Source organism: Prosopis cineraria, unplaced genomic scaffold, assembly GCF_029017545.1.
Source record: "Prosopis cineraria cultivar Desert tree isolate PC_DT_omini unplaced genomic scaffold, ASM2901754v1 PC4, whole genome shotgun sequence".
Classification (NCBI taxonomy): Eukaryota; Viridiplantae; Streptophyta; class Magnoliopsida; order Fabales; family Fabaceae; genus Prosopis; species Prosopis cineraria.
Genome location: NW_026555335.1, coordinates 13,370,474 through 13,387,454, shown reverse-complemented (window position 1 = coordinate 13,387,454; position 16,981 = coordinate 13,370,474). Strand labels below are relative to the sequence as shown.

The 16,981-nt window shown below is 29.9% G+C and overlaps 1 protein-coding gene across 1 annotated transcript; it reads right to left on the bottom strand.

The window, feature by feature from the left end:
- Positions 1-825: 825 nt before the first annotated feature.
- LOC129307877 (gamma-glutamyl peptidase 5-like) lies at positions 826-2,212 on the bottom strand. Its single transcript, XM_054948816.1, has 3 exons — positions 1,796-2,212; positions 1,286-1,639; positions 826-1,173 (listed from the first exon to the last, which is right to left on the bottom strand). The coding sequence occupies exons 1-3, from the start codon at positions 2,117-2,119 to the stop codon at positions 1,075-1,077; spliced, it is 777 nt and encodes a 258-aa protein (XP_054804791.1). The 5' UTR covers positions 2,120-2,212; the 3' UTR covers positions 826-1,074.
- Positions 2,213-16,981: the final 14,769 nt, after the last annotated feature.

Sequence of the window (16,981 nt, the reverse complement as noted above, 5' to 3'; positions counted from 1 at the left end):
TTAAAATTTTTGACCATCCACTGATGCATTTCATAACAATGAATGACACAAATTGATCCAGTCTGAATTACTTCTTAAATTTGAGTCCAGGTGGCTCAAATCACTTTCGACTCAATCCAAAGACTGTATCCAAAACCAATAGACCTATTAGCTATCACTAGTCATCATTAAATTAATTAAAACTCAATGTTAATTAAATACCCTTAATTAACTAACTTAATCTTGAAATTAAAAATCCAGGATGCTACACTTCCTATCCTTAATGAATACCTTTAAAAGTGGTGGCTAGAGGAGATTGGTGGAGATTGAAGGAAGAGGATGTTTTCAATGCACAGTTCATTGCTACTGATGAAAGGCTCCTATTGCGGTTGTCGATCGGTCTTTATGTTGGCGTTAGAATCGAATTCCATGAGGTGTATGATGGAATTGGATTCTGTCAATTTTGGCTGAATCAGAATGCTTTAGAATCATGTTTGCAATATATCAAATGAGCATGATCATATATTTCATTTTCGTTTCCCTTTCTTTTTTCATGATTCCATCTTACCAAATAGGGCCCAAGAAAACTTGTTAATTCTTCCTTGACTTTATTTATCAATTCCCTTACAATATTTGTTAGCTTCATAACTTTAATTATGAACTCTCTTGACAAAAATTAAGTTGTTATTATGTATCTTGTAAAATCAATTATATTACTTTTTAAAAGCTTTATTTTTTCCTTGTATTACTTGTTATGCTGTAACATGCTAGAAGAATGATATTTTGATTATTTTGTTTTAGAATTTTATTTCAATTCAAACCTAAGGTCGATTCAAAAATATATATGTCATGTATGCAATCCTTATATGAAATTATACCAATAAACTAGAAGTGTCATCCGTCGTCACGGTCATCAATGCACAACTTGGGCCCGATTATTCCCACAAACTTCTATCCAAAACATTATCCAGGTTAATATGCCAAGGTTCATCCGCTTGTCTGGGAATTTGATTCCTACATTCTTCTGCCACCATGACAAGCATTGTTTGCTTCCTCACGTTTTGGAAAGAAGAAGAAGAAAGTTCTGTTTATCTTCTATCTTCCGTTAAGAAAGTTCTTGCATATCTTTTCCCAGCTTTTCCTATCTGGTTCAGCTAACTCCAACCCACACTTCACCCTCTCTGCAAACCCTCTCTGCAACAATAACAAAACCCAGATTCTCAGCACAAGCTCAGTTAATTATTTAATTAATTAAGAAAGATTTGTATAAAAAAAGTAAAAAATTAAAATAGTATAATTAAATTACCTCTATGAGATCATTATTGAGGAGACGCTCGATGAGATTAAGGAGAATGTCTTTTGTATACTCAGGATGACCTTGAATCCCAAGAATGTGGTCTGCAATGGCAAACATTTCAACCCGAGTTTTGTCTGACGAAGCAATCACTTGTGCACCCTCTGGAATCTCGTACACCTCATCTTGATGAATCTCTATTATCGACAGACAATCTGGCAGGTCTTCTTCCTCCTCTTCCTCCTCCTTCATCTCCATGTATCTGAAAGTTGCTAAATCCCTGTCAACTATACTCACTTTTCTTATCCCTATATCCCAACCCGTGTATGCTCTTCCCACCCTTCCTCCCAAAGCCCTGCAAAGTACCTGCAAAACTATCTTGTTAGGAACAGGGAGCGATCATCCGGAAACGAGATAAGAGAACAAATGAGTAATAATAGTAATAAAAGGACACTTAAACATCCTAGCATATCTGATATCTGATTACCGACTAATCTGGGTTTAGGAGATTTGAATTGTTACCTGGTGGCCGAAGCAGATGCCGAGGACATTCTTGTGCATGGCGTCGAGGGTTTGAAGGAGGAGGCAGAGTTTGAGGACCCAGAGGTCATTTGAATGAGCGTCATGGGCACTTCCGGTAACTACAAAGCCATGGTACTTGTGAAGCTGAGTGAAGTCTGGGAATTCTCCTTCATACACTTTGAATAAATCCCATCTCTGTCCTTCTTCTCCGAAAGCTTCCATGTACACGTTCAGGTATCCTCCATACACTTTCTTCACATACTCCGAGTCCTTAGCTGCCTGCAGAAGACCGAATCGCCTTTCATCTCCAACCTTCATCTTCATCTTTTCTCAATTCAGCAGGATCTGATTTAGAAAACAAAAGCTTCAATGGAAGAAAATATATAATGGTTAGAGGGAGAGTATAGAAAGAAAGAAGTCAACGATTTTGGGGCATGTTTTGTTTGAAGAAGGACAAGACCTTATATAGAGATGACTTGCTTGCTTAATTAGTTTCCGGTCATCAGTAGCTGGCTAGTGGAATTGTTGTGGGTCCCTATCCATAAATTATAAAATTAATTAACAAAATGAAATTTCTTTTATGCTTATACTAACAGCTGTTGCAGATCTTTTATTTTTCTCATGCATGTGAAATGCTTTGCTAAAATTAAATTAGCCATTTTTTAGAAAAATAATAATTAAATGCTTATTTGCAGAATAATCTACTGGTAATAAGGGAAAGAAAAATTAATTCTCAAAAGTAAACTTGGAAAAAAATTTGATTTAAAACATATTTAATAAAATAAACTAAATTTAACTAATCCTCTGAATATATATAAAATAGTAGGTAATTATCACTAAATTATTAATAAACATATGATATTAGTACAACTTCTATTTGATAATTCCGTTGACAATTTTTTTTTTTGGAAGCAAGTTTGAATGTTTGATATCAGTAAACTATTTGAATATACTCCCTTTATTTAAAAATATAATTGAATGTTACTCCCTAATAAAATAATTACCTACTTTTAAACTAATCCTATCTTTTTATATTTATCCTTATTAGATACCCTATAATAAATATAAAGTCATTGTTAATAGAAGCACTTTTGAAAAACAGACAATGATTAAACTTCAAAAAATGAAAAATACTTTATATTTTTTAATATCTAATTTTTTAAAAAATATTTTATATTTTTGAATGAAAGAAATACAACAAACAAGCATTTTGAAACATCTATGAAATACAAAAAAAAAAGGCATTAAATATAGAGAAAATGACAAAAAAATTCATTTAAATTATGTTTCCCTCATCAGGGAATTATAAAAAATGATACTTTTGCCCTTTATTCATATTAAAAAATTCACAACTTTTCATTTACAATTTTTGTTTATATATTAATAAATTTTTTTTCTAAATTCACAATAATTTAATAACTATTCACAAGTCTTGATCTGCAAGTCCTGGTGTGCGTTGAGTGTTGAAAATTCTCAACTTTTCATTAACAACTTTTATTCTTATATTAACAAATTTTATCTCTAAATTTGCAACAATTTAATAGTTATTCGCAACTTCATATCTATAGATCTTGATATATATTAGGTATTAAAAATTTGTAACTTTTCATTCATAACTTTTGTTCCTATAATAACAACTTTTATTTCTAAATTCACAACAATTTAATTGTTATTCGCAACTCTGCATCTGCAAATCTTGATATACATCAAGTATTGAAAATTTGTAACTTTTTATTTACAACTTTTATTCTCATATTAACAACATTTGTTTCTAAATTCATAATAATTCAATAATCATTCACAATTCTACATATGCAGGTCCTGGTATGTATCAGATGTTGAAAATTTATAACTTTTCATTTACAATTTTTGTTTTTAAATTCACAACAATTTAATTGTCATTGGCAACTCTAAGAATTTTTATTTTATTTGAGGACAATTGGATCATTTTTTTTAACTCCCTAATGATAAAATCTCACAGGATTCCAGGAGAATTATGTCATTTCATACGACTAATTTATCATTTACATAATTTAAATAAATTTTTCTATCATTTTCCTTTAAATATATTAATGTTTCTGTTTTTTTTTTTGGACAAAATATTAATGTTACTGTTAAAGACGCGGTGCTTTGAATCTTTGTGACTTTGCCCTTGGATACTGCGAGCGCATTATAATTCACGTGCTTATTCCAAGGATAGCACGTGGCCTATTCAATTCCAACCACCACGCGATGAAATAATAAATAACTCCAATAATTAACCGGAATTGTCTGAATTGTTTTTCACTAATTTAACGTGTTTCAAAATTGTTGGTTTTTTTAAAAAATAAACTGTTTAAATATCGAATCTTTGAACAAAATAATAGTCAACCCGCGGGCGATATGAGAAGTCAAACGGATTATAAGAAGATTCGACTTTAGTACTCTGTGTTAGTAGTATTTGGCCAAAAAAAAAAAGGAATACTGGTGTTATTTGGAGAGAAATTAAAATTCAATCCATCTGGATTCTGACTTTATTAATATTTAATTATAAGACTAAAAGGAACATAGAATTAAAAGTAGAAATGAATAAAATAAGTAATCTTGTAATTCATGGAAAACGTGCGTTGCACTGCCCGTTTGGTTCACAGAATTAATGCTAATGTATTGTAATGCAATAATAGGGAATAGAATATAATGTAATGTAATGTTAGTTACATGAGTTTACTTGGTATGAAATTTGGGAAATGGTAAAATAAAATCTATTTTAATATTTTGTTAAATTCAAATAAAATTAAAAATACAAAAATACCCTTTAAGAAAAACCTCCCCCTGTTATCTTCACCACCATCGCCCTTGCACAAACATAAGCCACGGCTTCCTTGCACAAAAAATCAGAAATCATACATACAACAACAATGAAGCTTTTGAAAACCTTCAAAAGTTGAGCTTAATTGAACAAGTGCTGTTGTCGTGAATTAGTTTTGGTTCAAATGGTGTGGTGTTGTTGATGGCGGTCGCCAATGGCAAGGAGTAAATGTCGTTGCTGCCAAGGTTGAGGAAGGAGGCACACCAAGAAGGAAGTTCAAGTTTAGTGATAATGGGAAGGAAGGAGGGTGAGGTTGTCGATGGTGTGTTGCGGCCTTGCACAACGATGAAGATGAGGAGGATAGAAAAGTTAGAAGGCAATGAGAATGGGGATTCCATAAGTCTAGTAATGTAATCCCTAATACATCATTTGAAGCAATCCCTTTTACATTACAATGGACCAACCAAACAATATGAATGGAAAGAGTACATCAGGATTACATGTTATTCTCTTGCAATGCATGCATTGAACCAAACGGCCCATTAATATGTTGAAAAAGCAACAACAATTAACAAGGATGAATTTTGATCGGCTAAATTCTGTGATAAATTAATAGTATTACTCATTATGTACTCCCTCAATTACAAATCTTATGAGACATTAATCAGTTGATATTTTGAATTATTGAAATATCATGGAAGGGGTCATGATCTTTATTTATAATTAAAAAATGAATACTCATTTTATTTAAAAATATAAGATATTTTTAATTGAATAACACCCCAATTTGTTAGTTGTAAATTATTTGTAAATATATATCATCTTTTTGTGTTCGTTTTTATTCAATAGTGTGTCTCACTTAAAGGTGAAGGATTGAATGATTTAATTATTAAGGGTATTCTTAAAAAAAACTCATTAATTACACATTTAAGAATATACAATGTCTTATATTTTTTAACATTTAACCTAAGAAAAAATGATTTATATTTTTCAATAGGGGAAATAATTGTTAAAGTAAATAATAGAATGTAACTCATGAATTTAAGTAAAGTTAGTTTCTAATTTAAATGAATGTTACTTGTGAATCTATAGAAAGTCAATTGTGAATGGAAAAATAATTTTATGAACGGATGAGACTTAGGTATTTATGCATGTGTTAATTAAGACGAGTAAGTTTTTATGCATGTGTTAATTAATACTCCCTCCGTCCTAAATTAACAATTTTAGAAAAGATTCAGCATCTCAAAATATGACACATTTTGACAAAAATAAGGATTCATTAATTATATTTTTTTAATATTACCCTAGAGTATTAAATGAAGGACATTTTAAAAGTTTATTTTTTTGTCTTGAAAAAAAAAAACAGGTTGTAAAGTGTATTTAATGAGTTTTATTAGTATGTGAGATTTTGTCTAAAAGTGTATTATAATTTAAAAAGGAGGATGTAATATTAATAACAAGAATTTGTTATGAAATACATAATCTATAAAAAAAGTCATATATCTTCATTTAATAAATACTTTAACTATATAAGTTTTTCCCCTTATGATTTATGTATCATTAACTTATGAATTTTAAAGATAGTCACTTGTGAATTTTAAGAAGGTCATACCAGTACAAAATTTATCATTTACAAAAAACTTTTTACATGAATTAAAAGGTACTCTCTATTAAAAGTAGAAATAGTGGCATTTTTATAATATTTACTGCCATTATAGGTGTAATACCTCTATTAATTAAACACATAGTTAGCATAGAAATTAACCTTAAGGTAAAGATTCATTCTAACTAATTAAATCAATAATAAGAAATATCATGAAAACAAAAAGATTAATCTTGGCAAGATAAAAACTCAAAAGGTTAAGTAAGGAAAATGTTGTAGAGATAAGATCACATTGATTATTTAATCTCAAAGCCAAGTTTAAAAGATTATTTAAACACTATAAATTAAATTAAAAAGTATTCGAGAAGCATGAATATCAATTAGAGTTAAAAACAAGTTAAAATAAAGTGAAAAAGATTATGTTTGCATAACAAGGGTACTTAGCTGCGGCCAGAGCATAACAAGCTATGACTAACACTTTTGGTAAAGACTTGGCTATAGCCAATTCCCTTTTGACTGTAGCCAAAAGCTCTCGGCCACCTTTTAGCTACGGCAAACATTCTTTAAACCGCGGCCAAGACTTCATGACAGCATCTATCATAACAGCTACCAACCATGAACTTTCGATATGCATAACTTTTGACTTAGACCTCCAATTAAGGTGATTCAAGTGCCCACACGCCAAAAATTTTATAATCTAACTAATAATTTTGGTTTTATATCAATCCGACATCAAATGAAGAATTTGAAGACCTAGAACTGAAACTTCACATTTTTACCTCTAAACCATCAATAAAGTGTCCAAATTCCAAATCATAAGCCATTAGCCAATACAAGGGCTTGAACTACACTCAATAGTCCTAATACACTTGTCCAAATGGTCATAAGCATCAAATCGCCCTTAATACAAGAATTGACCACTCAACCTCTATAAGACACATAATGAGGGGGTAAAAATGTATATTTTTGCATTCAAACTAAATAATCACTCAAAATATGTAAAACACATTTAACTTATTAAAATATACTTGTTTAAGCTATCTTGGCCCACTACCGTAGTCAGTTTAGGGGTTGGGACCCTACTATGGCCAAGACAATCCAAAAATGCCTAAGATTAAAGTTTAAGGCAACAATTACAAGTGAATTTCAAATAAACATAAATCAATATGAAAAACCCCTAGTGTTGGAAAAATAAGGTCAATTACACATATATTAACTAGAGACTTTACAAGATAAGCTCTAGTTCTTCGGCGTCAATGCCTTCCCTTTTTCCTTATCCTTATCATCTCCTGTAATGATATTAACAAACATGAGTGAGATTAAACAATCTCAGTAACCAAGAAACTTAATTAAATCATATTAAAGTGTGGCACGTATAAACAAATAAATCAATTTATATCACATAAGTCAATCATACATTAATCATATTATAACACAAGATAGTATTCCACATGATCAATGCATCTACCTTATATCTTATGACTAAACCCATAGGCTAACAACTCATAAAGGTCTATTCTGTGCAATTGGATTAGCCTCGCTCTCCAATTATGAGGGTTCACCTAGCTAAAGGCTCCAGTACTCACTCTTAGACCATGGGTTCTCCTTACTTGAATTTCAAGATGTCATAAGTGCTCGACCCCTACCATCCAATTCAAGATCAATGATATTGAGCATCGTGCCTGACCCATGCTATACCCGTAGGTTGTTGACAATATTAAGCACATATAATAATGAAATATGCCAACCACTGTGCACAAACTTAGTAAAGGTCACACCACGTTGATTTACCATTCTAATCTTCTACTGTTTTAGGGTGAACTCTCACCCATCATGATCATGCAAGCTCAGTCAACATATATAAATATATATTCATACATATCTTAATAACTCAACATATTCATAAACAAAATTTACAGGCTATCACGTGGCCATAAAGCATTTTTATCACTATTAGGCTTGTTTATCGAATAACATTAACTCAAAGTTATTATATTAATGAACTTGTCCATATTACCTATCTCAAGCCAATGATAACTCAACATAACTTACAGTTGCAAACATTATAATGTACAATAATTAAAATTTTTAGTTACCTCAATTCTTGATTTACTAACCAAAAAGTACCCATGAATATTAAATAGAGCCTCAAATAAGCTCAATAGCACCAATAATAATCAATCTACAATCAAATACACCAATAGTCATTAATGACTAATTATTCGTAATTAACTTTAATCAAAGCCTAAATGCAAAAGTCCTATTGTAGTCATCTACCCACAACCAAATATAATTTTAAGTTCCATTAGTTCACTTAGACTTTTATTAGTCTAATCAACACCATTAATAAATCATAATCTTCCTAGCTCAATAGTTAGCTCTAGGGTTTACTCCAAACCCCACCTTGAATTCCCAAAACAATAATAGCATCATAATTTAAAAGTTAGACACTTAAATAAACTCTCATTAATCCCATTAAAGTTAGAATTTTAGGTAAACTCACAACTCATTTTTGAATTCCCAAAGAACTACCCAAAAACTATGGTGAAAATGCACAAGAGAGGAAGACGAGAGGTTATAAGTACTTATCCAAGTGATTAAAACCTCCAAATAGACTCAATTAGATGTTTACAACAAACCCTAACAAAGCCCTTTTCATTCTCCTTTGAACTCCTACTCAAAGCTCTAATTTTTTAATCTAAAAAGCAAGTCTGGCAGCTTAAAAATCAACTCTTGGCTATAGCCAAGGATTGAAATTTCAAATTTCAGACATTGTCCATCTAATTAAGTCAAAATATGGCCCAATACCACTTAGGGTCTAATTCTAAGTCATAATTAGAATTCGATATAATCATTAGCCATTCATACATTATTATTATTATTATTTAGTCCAAGTTAACTTTCAATTGTCTAATTTATCTTTAATTACTCAATTATTCTTAAGTTAAATTTTCTGAGATGTTACAATAGGACTTTCAAAATCAAGTTACATTTAAACCGCTATAGAAAATACTTTTAACATTGAGTGTCCATTAACCCAATGTTAAAAGTTTTAAAAATTAAAAAAATAAAATATAATACTTTCAACTTATTCATTATTGAAGGTTTAAAATTTTAAAAATTAAATATAATACTTTCAACAATAGGTGAGCTAGCACGAACCGTTGAAAGTATTCAAAATTATTAAAAAAGATAACGCATGCCACACCCTTATCTTCTTCATCAGTCTTGACCCCTTGAACTCCCTCCCTCACAGCCTCCCTCCCCCAATTCCCTCCATCTCGTCCCCCTTCCCCCAATTCTTTCCCTTCGTCTCGACCCTCGTCCCCAACTCCCCTCCTCTCGACCCCCCTCCCAATCCTCTAACTCGCCTTCCTCCCTCCTCCCCCTTCCCTCAGACTTCTCTCTTGGTGTGTCGGTCTTCTTCCTCCTTCTTTCCCCTTTATCCTCTAAATAGCTTGATTCTCTTTCTTTTCTTTTTTATTTTAATTTATATATTAATTATTTTTAATTTTAGTTTAATTTATTTTTAATTTTTGTTATATATTTCAGTTAATTACTTTTAATTATTTTTACATATAATTACTTATTGGAAATACTGTTAATAATTGCTTAATGCCCTAGATTATTGTATGCATGATCAAATTGTTGTTGTTTGAAATGTTTAGGAATAAAATTATTATTTTTTTTCTTGTAAATTTTTTTTGGATGTCTAATTTTTAGGAAAAAATATGCCAACATTTTGTTAGCTTCATTCTTTTCCCTAAATTGCTTCAAATTTAGTTAGTATTGATATTAAAAAGCTAATTTTATTATTATTTGATTTAGTTAATTACTTTTTTAACTGTAATTTTATACTTTAATTTATATGTTGACATTGTAGATCCATTCTCTGAAGAAAAGGTTGACGATATCCTCACACATTGGGCACAATATTTTGCAAAAGGCATGTAATATTTAGGTAGTTTTTTAAAAAAATTGTATAGGCCATTTGAGTTTTATATAATTTTTATAAAATTTTATATTAAAATTTGGATTGTTTATATGCACTGGAACTGGCTTGCTAGCTTTAAATTACATAAAATATTTTTATTTTTAGGAATTGGGAAATAAGTACAAATAGATTAATTTTTTTAAAAAATACTTTTAACAACAATTGTAACTAGACTTTTAACAGCAGTTATAGTCACAATTGTTGTTAAAAGTGTGACTTTTAACAGTGGTTCCTTCAATAACAGTTATTAAAAGTCTCACCTTTTTTTCAAAGATTCAAACGAAGGGCAGCTTTCAACAGTAAATTTAAAATAGCTGTTAAAAGTTATGACAGTAGCGATTCTATAACCGCTATTAAAATATTTTTTTACCTATTATTAAAAGCCTATTTTATAGTAGATCACTAGTCAATTTATGAAAATTTAACTATAAATGCATAGATAGTCTCATAAATTTATGCAACATTACTTGTGATTTAGGGATAGTTAATTATGAATTCAACGAGTGCTACTTGTGAATATACATACATACATACATACATACATACATATATATATATATATATGAAATATGAATCGTGGATGGATATAGCAGTCTTAATTATAAATAAGTGATTTTACCTTTTTATGTTTTTGAGTATCCATTCATAATTAAATGACTTTCTATAAATTTACAAGTAACTATTCTTAAACACTACTAAAAAAACATATTCATAACTGCCAAATCTATCACTAATATAGTGATTAGTAATGGACATGCCGGTCACTAATATGATGTCACTAATTTTTAGGTCATGGATAGTCATCCATCCCAAAGATCAATTATCTTTCAAATTACACATGCCTTAGTGTTTCAGAGAGTGAAAATTAAGAGTTGTCTATATCTAATATGAGTAGAAAAGGAGTTGTAAATTCAATTTATTACTTTATTTTTTTCAAATTATAAGATACTTTTAGGAGAAATTGAAAATTCTAAAATATAAGATACTTTGATAAAAATAAGAGTTTATTAAAGATATTTTTTTAATTGTACCCTTCTCATATATTCTCACTGATTAGTATTATTTCACCAATGAAGGATTAAATGAAAGATATTTTAAAATTTATATTTTTCTCATCAAAAAGTAAGGTTATAAAATGAATTTAATGAATTTTATTGGCAGATATAATTTTGTTTAAAGTGTCTTATAATTTGAGATAAAAAGAGTATTATTTTAGCATTGGATACTACAAGCAACCTTCCTTTTAGAAATTTCAATAGGTGTAGGAAATCAACAGAGAAACTTCCCACAAGTAATAATTTATTATAACATAGACAAAGACTTTTGAAAACATAATATGGAAACAGACCTGTGAGCTGTAAAGAGAGAAAAATCTAACAGTAAAACTTTCAAGCCAAAATTTTATTCAACTAAAAAAATCATGAAACATTGTAGAAGTGAAAATGAAAAAAGTTTCAACCACAGCTAATAAGATAAATGGCTGTTTGGGACTTCAAGAAACTGAAGATGACACTTTAGTCTAGTCACATTCAACTTTTTCTTGATTCAAGTCCCTTGCTATAATGCTCCAAGCCATGTTTAAGTGCATTCGAGTGTAATCATGTTTTTGGGGGGTCATTATCATGAATTCGTCTTGCTACTATACTAAGCTTAATAGGGATCAGAGTCTTTTGATTTTCGGATTTCAATCTCCTCCTATAACAGTAGAGACACACACACACACACACACACACAGCGCGCGAGGACAATAAACAAGTCACATGTTTTTTTTTTTTTTTTACTCGTGTGATAATCAGAGATGTAAAGCTTATTTTTTTGTCCCGTTTTTTCCTCTTACATACAGAAAGAAGTCTATGCTGCTGACATGTTTTCTATGTCTGATGATATAAATGCAGCATCCTATAGAAGAAGTAGAAAAATCAGAATAAGAACGGTATTTGCATATGCATAGTTATCAGTGCTTTTTGGTTAAACTTGTGGGATTTGACTGTAAATTATATGAGTTTGATGCATCCGAGCTACATATATGTAGACTTCAAAAGCTCATTAAATATTTTATTTCCATAAAGAAACTAACTTTCCTTGGTTTGTCACTCTTGGATTACTTTGCGTTGGCGTTAATTATTGTTTGGTGATAGCTGGATTGGATTTGCAGACTAGGGTTAAACACACCAATCTCAGAATTCCTTCAATGAATCACAACCATTACTGATGAATATCTCAATGTTGGAATATACATAATATTTTACTCTTTTAGGGTGGATTGACCTTTGTGTGTCCTTTTCCTTTGTGAAACTTTTTTTTTTTTTGGGAAAGCAAATGGGACTATAAATTAACAAAACTAACCAGAGTAAAAAGAGAAAACTACAAACTAAAAGAAAACCCTGCACTTTTCACCATCCACCACTCTTTGACAACTAAAAAGTTTAATGGTTAAAGGAGCCAAAAGAAACAGTACTAGCAGATCCAAGGTTTAGAACATTAAAAAGTGCTGTGCTATCATTACAAGAAAAGACTAAAGAGAAGTTCCAATGTGGAAGTGTCATTTCTCTAATGTCGCTCAGAATGTTGGAGCAACAAAAATGAGCATTTGTATTACTATTCCTAATGATTCAATTGTACGTAGCTTTAAGCACAGTGGACAATGACTTCAATATAATGATACCCTTTAGCCCAGCAAAATTGCAGACCCCTTTGTAGCACACTAAGTACTGCACATTCACTGGAGCTATGGTGTTGATTGCTATGTTCCCGAACTGTTGACTTATGTCACAATTTAGTGACCCATAATTAGTGAAGGGTTAACTAGTATTTGTCACAAAATATGGACTTTTAAAATAAATAGTAATGAATTTTATTATTGGTCATTAAACTTATGAGTGACATTTCATTGATTATTTTAAAAATTAGAAGTATTTGGTTAAAAATAAAGATCAGGTTCTTTCTATGACATTTCAATAATTCAAGGCCTTGAATTGTCAATAACATCTTTACTTTGTCTATAGTTATTATTTTTCCTATTAGTTACTCCCTCCAATCTTATACATAGAATTGTCAATAAAGGCTGAGTTTGTTCTTATAAATTCAGTCCATGTAAGTCCAACTTTTAAAAGCTCAAGTCCATAAGTATACACATCTTGAATTGACCATATTTTTAAAGCTCTGTTCTCATCTATAAGGTTTAGGGGTTTGACGTTCGAAAGCCAACATAATATTTATTTTTTATTTTTTATTTCAAATTTTTAGTTGTGTTAACACATGTAACAAACACAGCGAAAGGAGAGGTTCCTTCATCAAAACGTTACATTTGATTATATGGTTTATTCTTAATGAATCCAGCGATCGATTCCTGGAGGTGTGTATGAAAAAACATTATTTGAGAGAAAATAACCCTTTAAATGGTATTCAAATTTCTCGAGAGATTAGTTTCATGGTAATCATAAGAATAACTTGAGCAACAAAAAAATAAAATTGGCCCAACAAAGTTAAAAATATGGCCAACAATCATGTATATTTTATTATTTAAATATGTTATGGCTAGAAAGAAAGATTCCCTGGAATTAAATCAAAACATATAGAATCACACAATTCTGTAAAGGAAAAATAGTGCAAGTGTCCAACCGCCCAACTAATTAGGATGCTTCTGAAATCTGAATCGGCATGAAATTTAAGGCTATTGTGCGTAGATATGGATCATAGAAACAGATCACATATCTTGACTTTCACAATCAATAGTAATTCCATGCCAGCTACATCTTCATGCTAATTAATTGTTATTGGAAAAAGTTTTTGACAAAAAAAAAAGTGGAATAAGAAAACCAATGAAATTTAAAAAAAAAAAAAAGGGATTCTGATTACCATAAAGTCCCATGACGAAATGTATAAAATGCTACTCTCAAGTTTCAGATCCCTTATTTATAAATATGTTTTATGTACATTTATCAAAATGTGTTTTTCTTTTTTTTTTAAGGGAGAATTGCACTGCAAGCCCTAAAACAACACAAAATGTCACTTTAGACCCAATACATTTTGATATTACACTACAGGTTTAAAGGCCCTTGTTTCAAATTTTCTTGAGAGTGAAAGTATAATTTTTTCCTTATGTAATTTAAAAACTCATATTATGTACAATACAATGTCCATAAATGCACAATATGATATCTATGGATACACAATACAATGTTGACTATATTTATTTGCATGTACAACACGATATCCATGGATGCACAACACAATATTCATAAATTTTTAAAACAATGTTCATGTATCTCCACGCATAGACATTTAGTTGAGAATACATAAACAATTTGTTATACATCCATAAGATTGTGTTGTATATTGTGTATGTCGCTTATTATTAAGCTTACTGATCAATTAGAAATGCATGAATATTATGTTGTGTGCTTTCACTCTCAAGAAAAATTATAACAACGGCCTTTGGGCTTATAGTGCAATAACATAATCTATTGAGCCTACAATGCATTTTTTGGCTCTTTTGATTCTTGCAATGTGATTTCCCCTAAAAAAATCTAACACATTCACAACCAATCATTAGATCTCTAGAGGTTGGCAACAGTTGTCAAGCTCTTGAAGACCGGCCAAAACTCCAATGACTATGGGGGGTGTATTTAATTTTAAAAATAAAAAATAAAAAATGGGTATTCTAATAATTGTAAGTGTTGGCAAATGGGTGGCTTGATCCATATATGGGTTCTGTTGCCATGGGCTTAGGCCTAAAAACCTAATTACCATAAAAGTGGTTCTTTCGTCAAGCTCAACTTTTATTGATCTAGCTTAGGATAACAGTTATATAATGAAGGTGACCTCAATGTAGTCCAATATAAGCTTATTTTTAATTTTTTTTAATTATTTAAAAAATTAATTTTTATATTATAATATTACATGTTTTCTTTAAAATACAAATTATAATGCTCAAAAATTTAAAATAAGTAATATAAGTTCTAATTTTAAATATAAATATATATTTTAAAGTCTTTTAAAAATTGAAAACATTTTATTTTAAAAAAGTAAAATATAAAAACAAGCCTAAATGGACCACCGAGCCTATTTTTATAGGACCTAACAAAACTAGGCTTTAAAGTTTGGTTACACAAAAATTTTATAATATTTCAAGCCCAACTCTTCTAAAAATAGTTTTAAACGGGCAGAAGCCCAACTTGTATTTCTAATTCTAATAATTATATGTAAAGCATGTTTATGAATATATATTTTATGGGACCTTGTGGTAATTAAAATTCTCATGAGGGACTTTGCAGTGATTTTCCTTTAATTTTTTGGATTTAATCAAAGACAACTTTTTTATAGTGGCTAGCTAAAATTCAATATTAATTATTTAATAAGAAGCTAGTTCGATTCTTTACATGGAAATGAACATGTGATTTTGCATAAAAATTCATGCCTTTATTCCTCTTGGAACTTACAAGTCGTGTTCAAAGAGCCACCACGTCTTTTTTAAGAGGCATGTTTTATTCATATGCAGTGTTAAGATTCTACTTGATCTCAATTAAAGTCTCTCTCTCTCTCTCTCCTCTCTCTCTCTCTCTCTCTCTGCTTTTTCTTTTTTAAGAGAGATATGTGAAGATGGAGATACTTGTAGTTGCATCATGAAGGTGACCTCAACATGAACACGCAAACTATATATGATCCTTTTTCATCCATCATCTCTTAATTCATGATTCATCTCTTGTGGGGAAAATCAAGCTAAACCTTCCTCCTTATCTATATTAAAGCAAATGTTCAATTAACATAATCTAAACAATTAACTTCTTCACATAATTATAAAAAGAAAACATTTATTTTTCACAAAATTTGAAGTTTTGTGATCTAATAACTTGTAACATGTGAAAATTTATTAATAATAAACATTTTATATATTATTTATATTTTTATGGTCAATATAACAGATATGTAAAATACTCTTTAATTTTTGTCAACGTTATAAAATTATATGAAATAATTAATATGAATATCAAGAAATTAAATAAACTACATATGTAATATATGTTTATAACATTAAAATACTTGCCCCACTTAATATTTACGCTGGTTCTGATCCTATGTTAATTTGTTCCTCAACTTTTTTTTCCCATGTGTGCTAGGCACCCTCAGGTCAAGAGTACGATAGTGTAATGTTGTTCCTCATATATTAAAGTTGCAGCAATATGGTCTCTCCATTATATATCTATTAGTTTAACCGTGAGGTGACTCATAAAATTATAAAGAATGATTTAAAAAATTACAAAAAATGACTTATAAAATTAAATAAGAAGACCTTACAAGGTCTCAATTTTATTAAATGAGCTTTTATTTAATTCATCATATATCAACACATGAATAAGCACACATGACTTCCTATCACAAGAACATCAACATACAAAGAAATGAAGACAAATCAGATACTATATAGTTTTCCCCCCAAACATCGATCATCTAAGCTATATATCAAGATATTGAGTGTACATTGGCTATATTTTCCTAACCGCCCCAATATATTAATCCACATGATTTTCATATTCTTTAATTCTATTTTGTAAGAATGATAATTTTATACACTTTGATAAATTCTCCAATCTTTTATATGCTAGAAATAGCTAGTGGCAAATGGATTTAGATTCGGTGAACAATTTAAGTCCACACATTTAATAAATATCTTTGATGACGGAGCCACATGTATATAAAATTTTGGTAGAAGCTACAAGAATGTAGTATATATTTTGTTATTTTACCCTTTCTAGCCACAAAATGTTGTGCCCCTACAGATCTAGAACTTTTTTTTTTGTG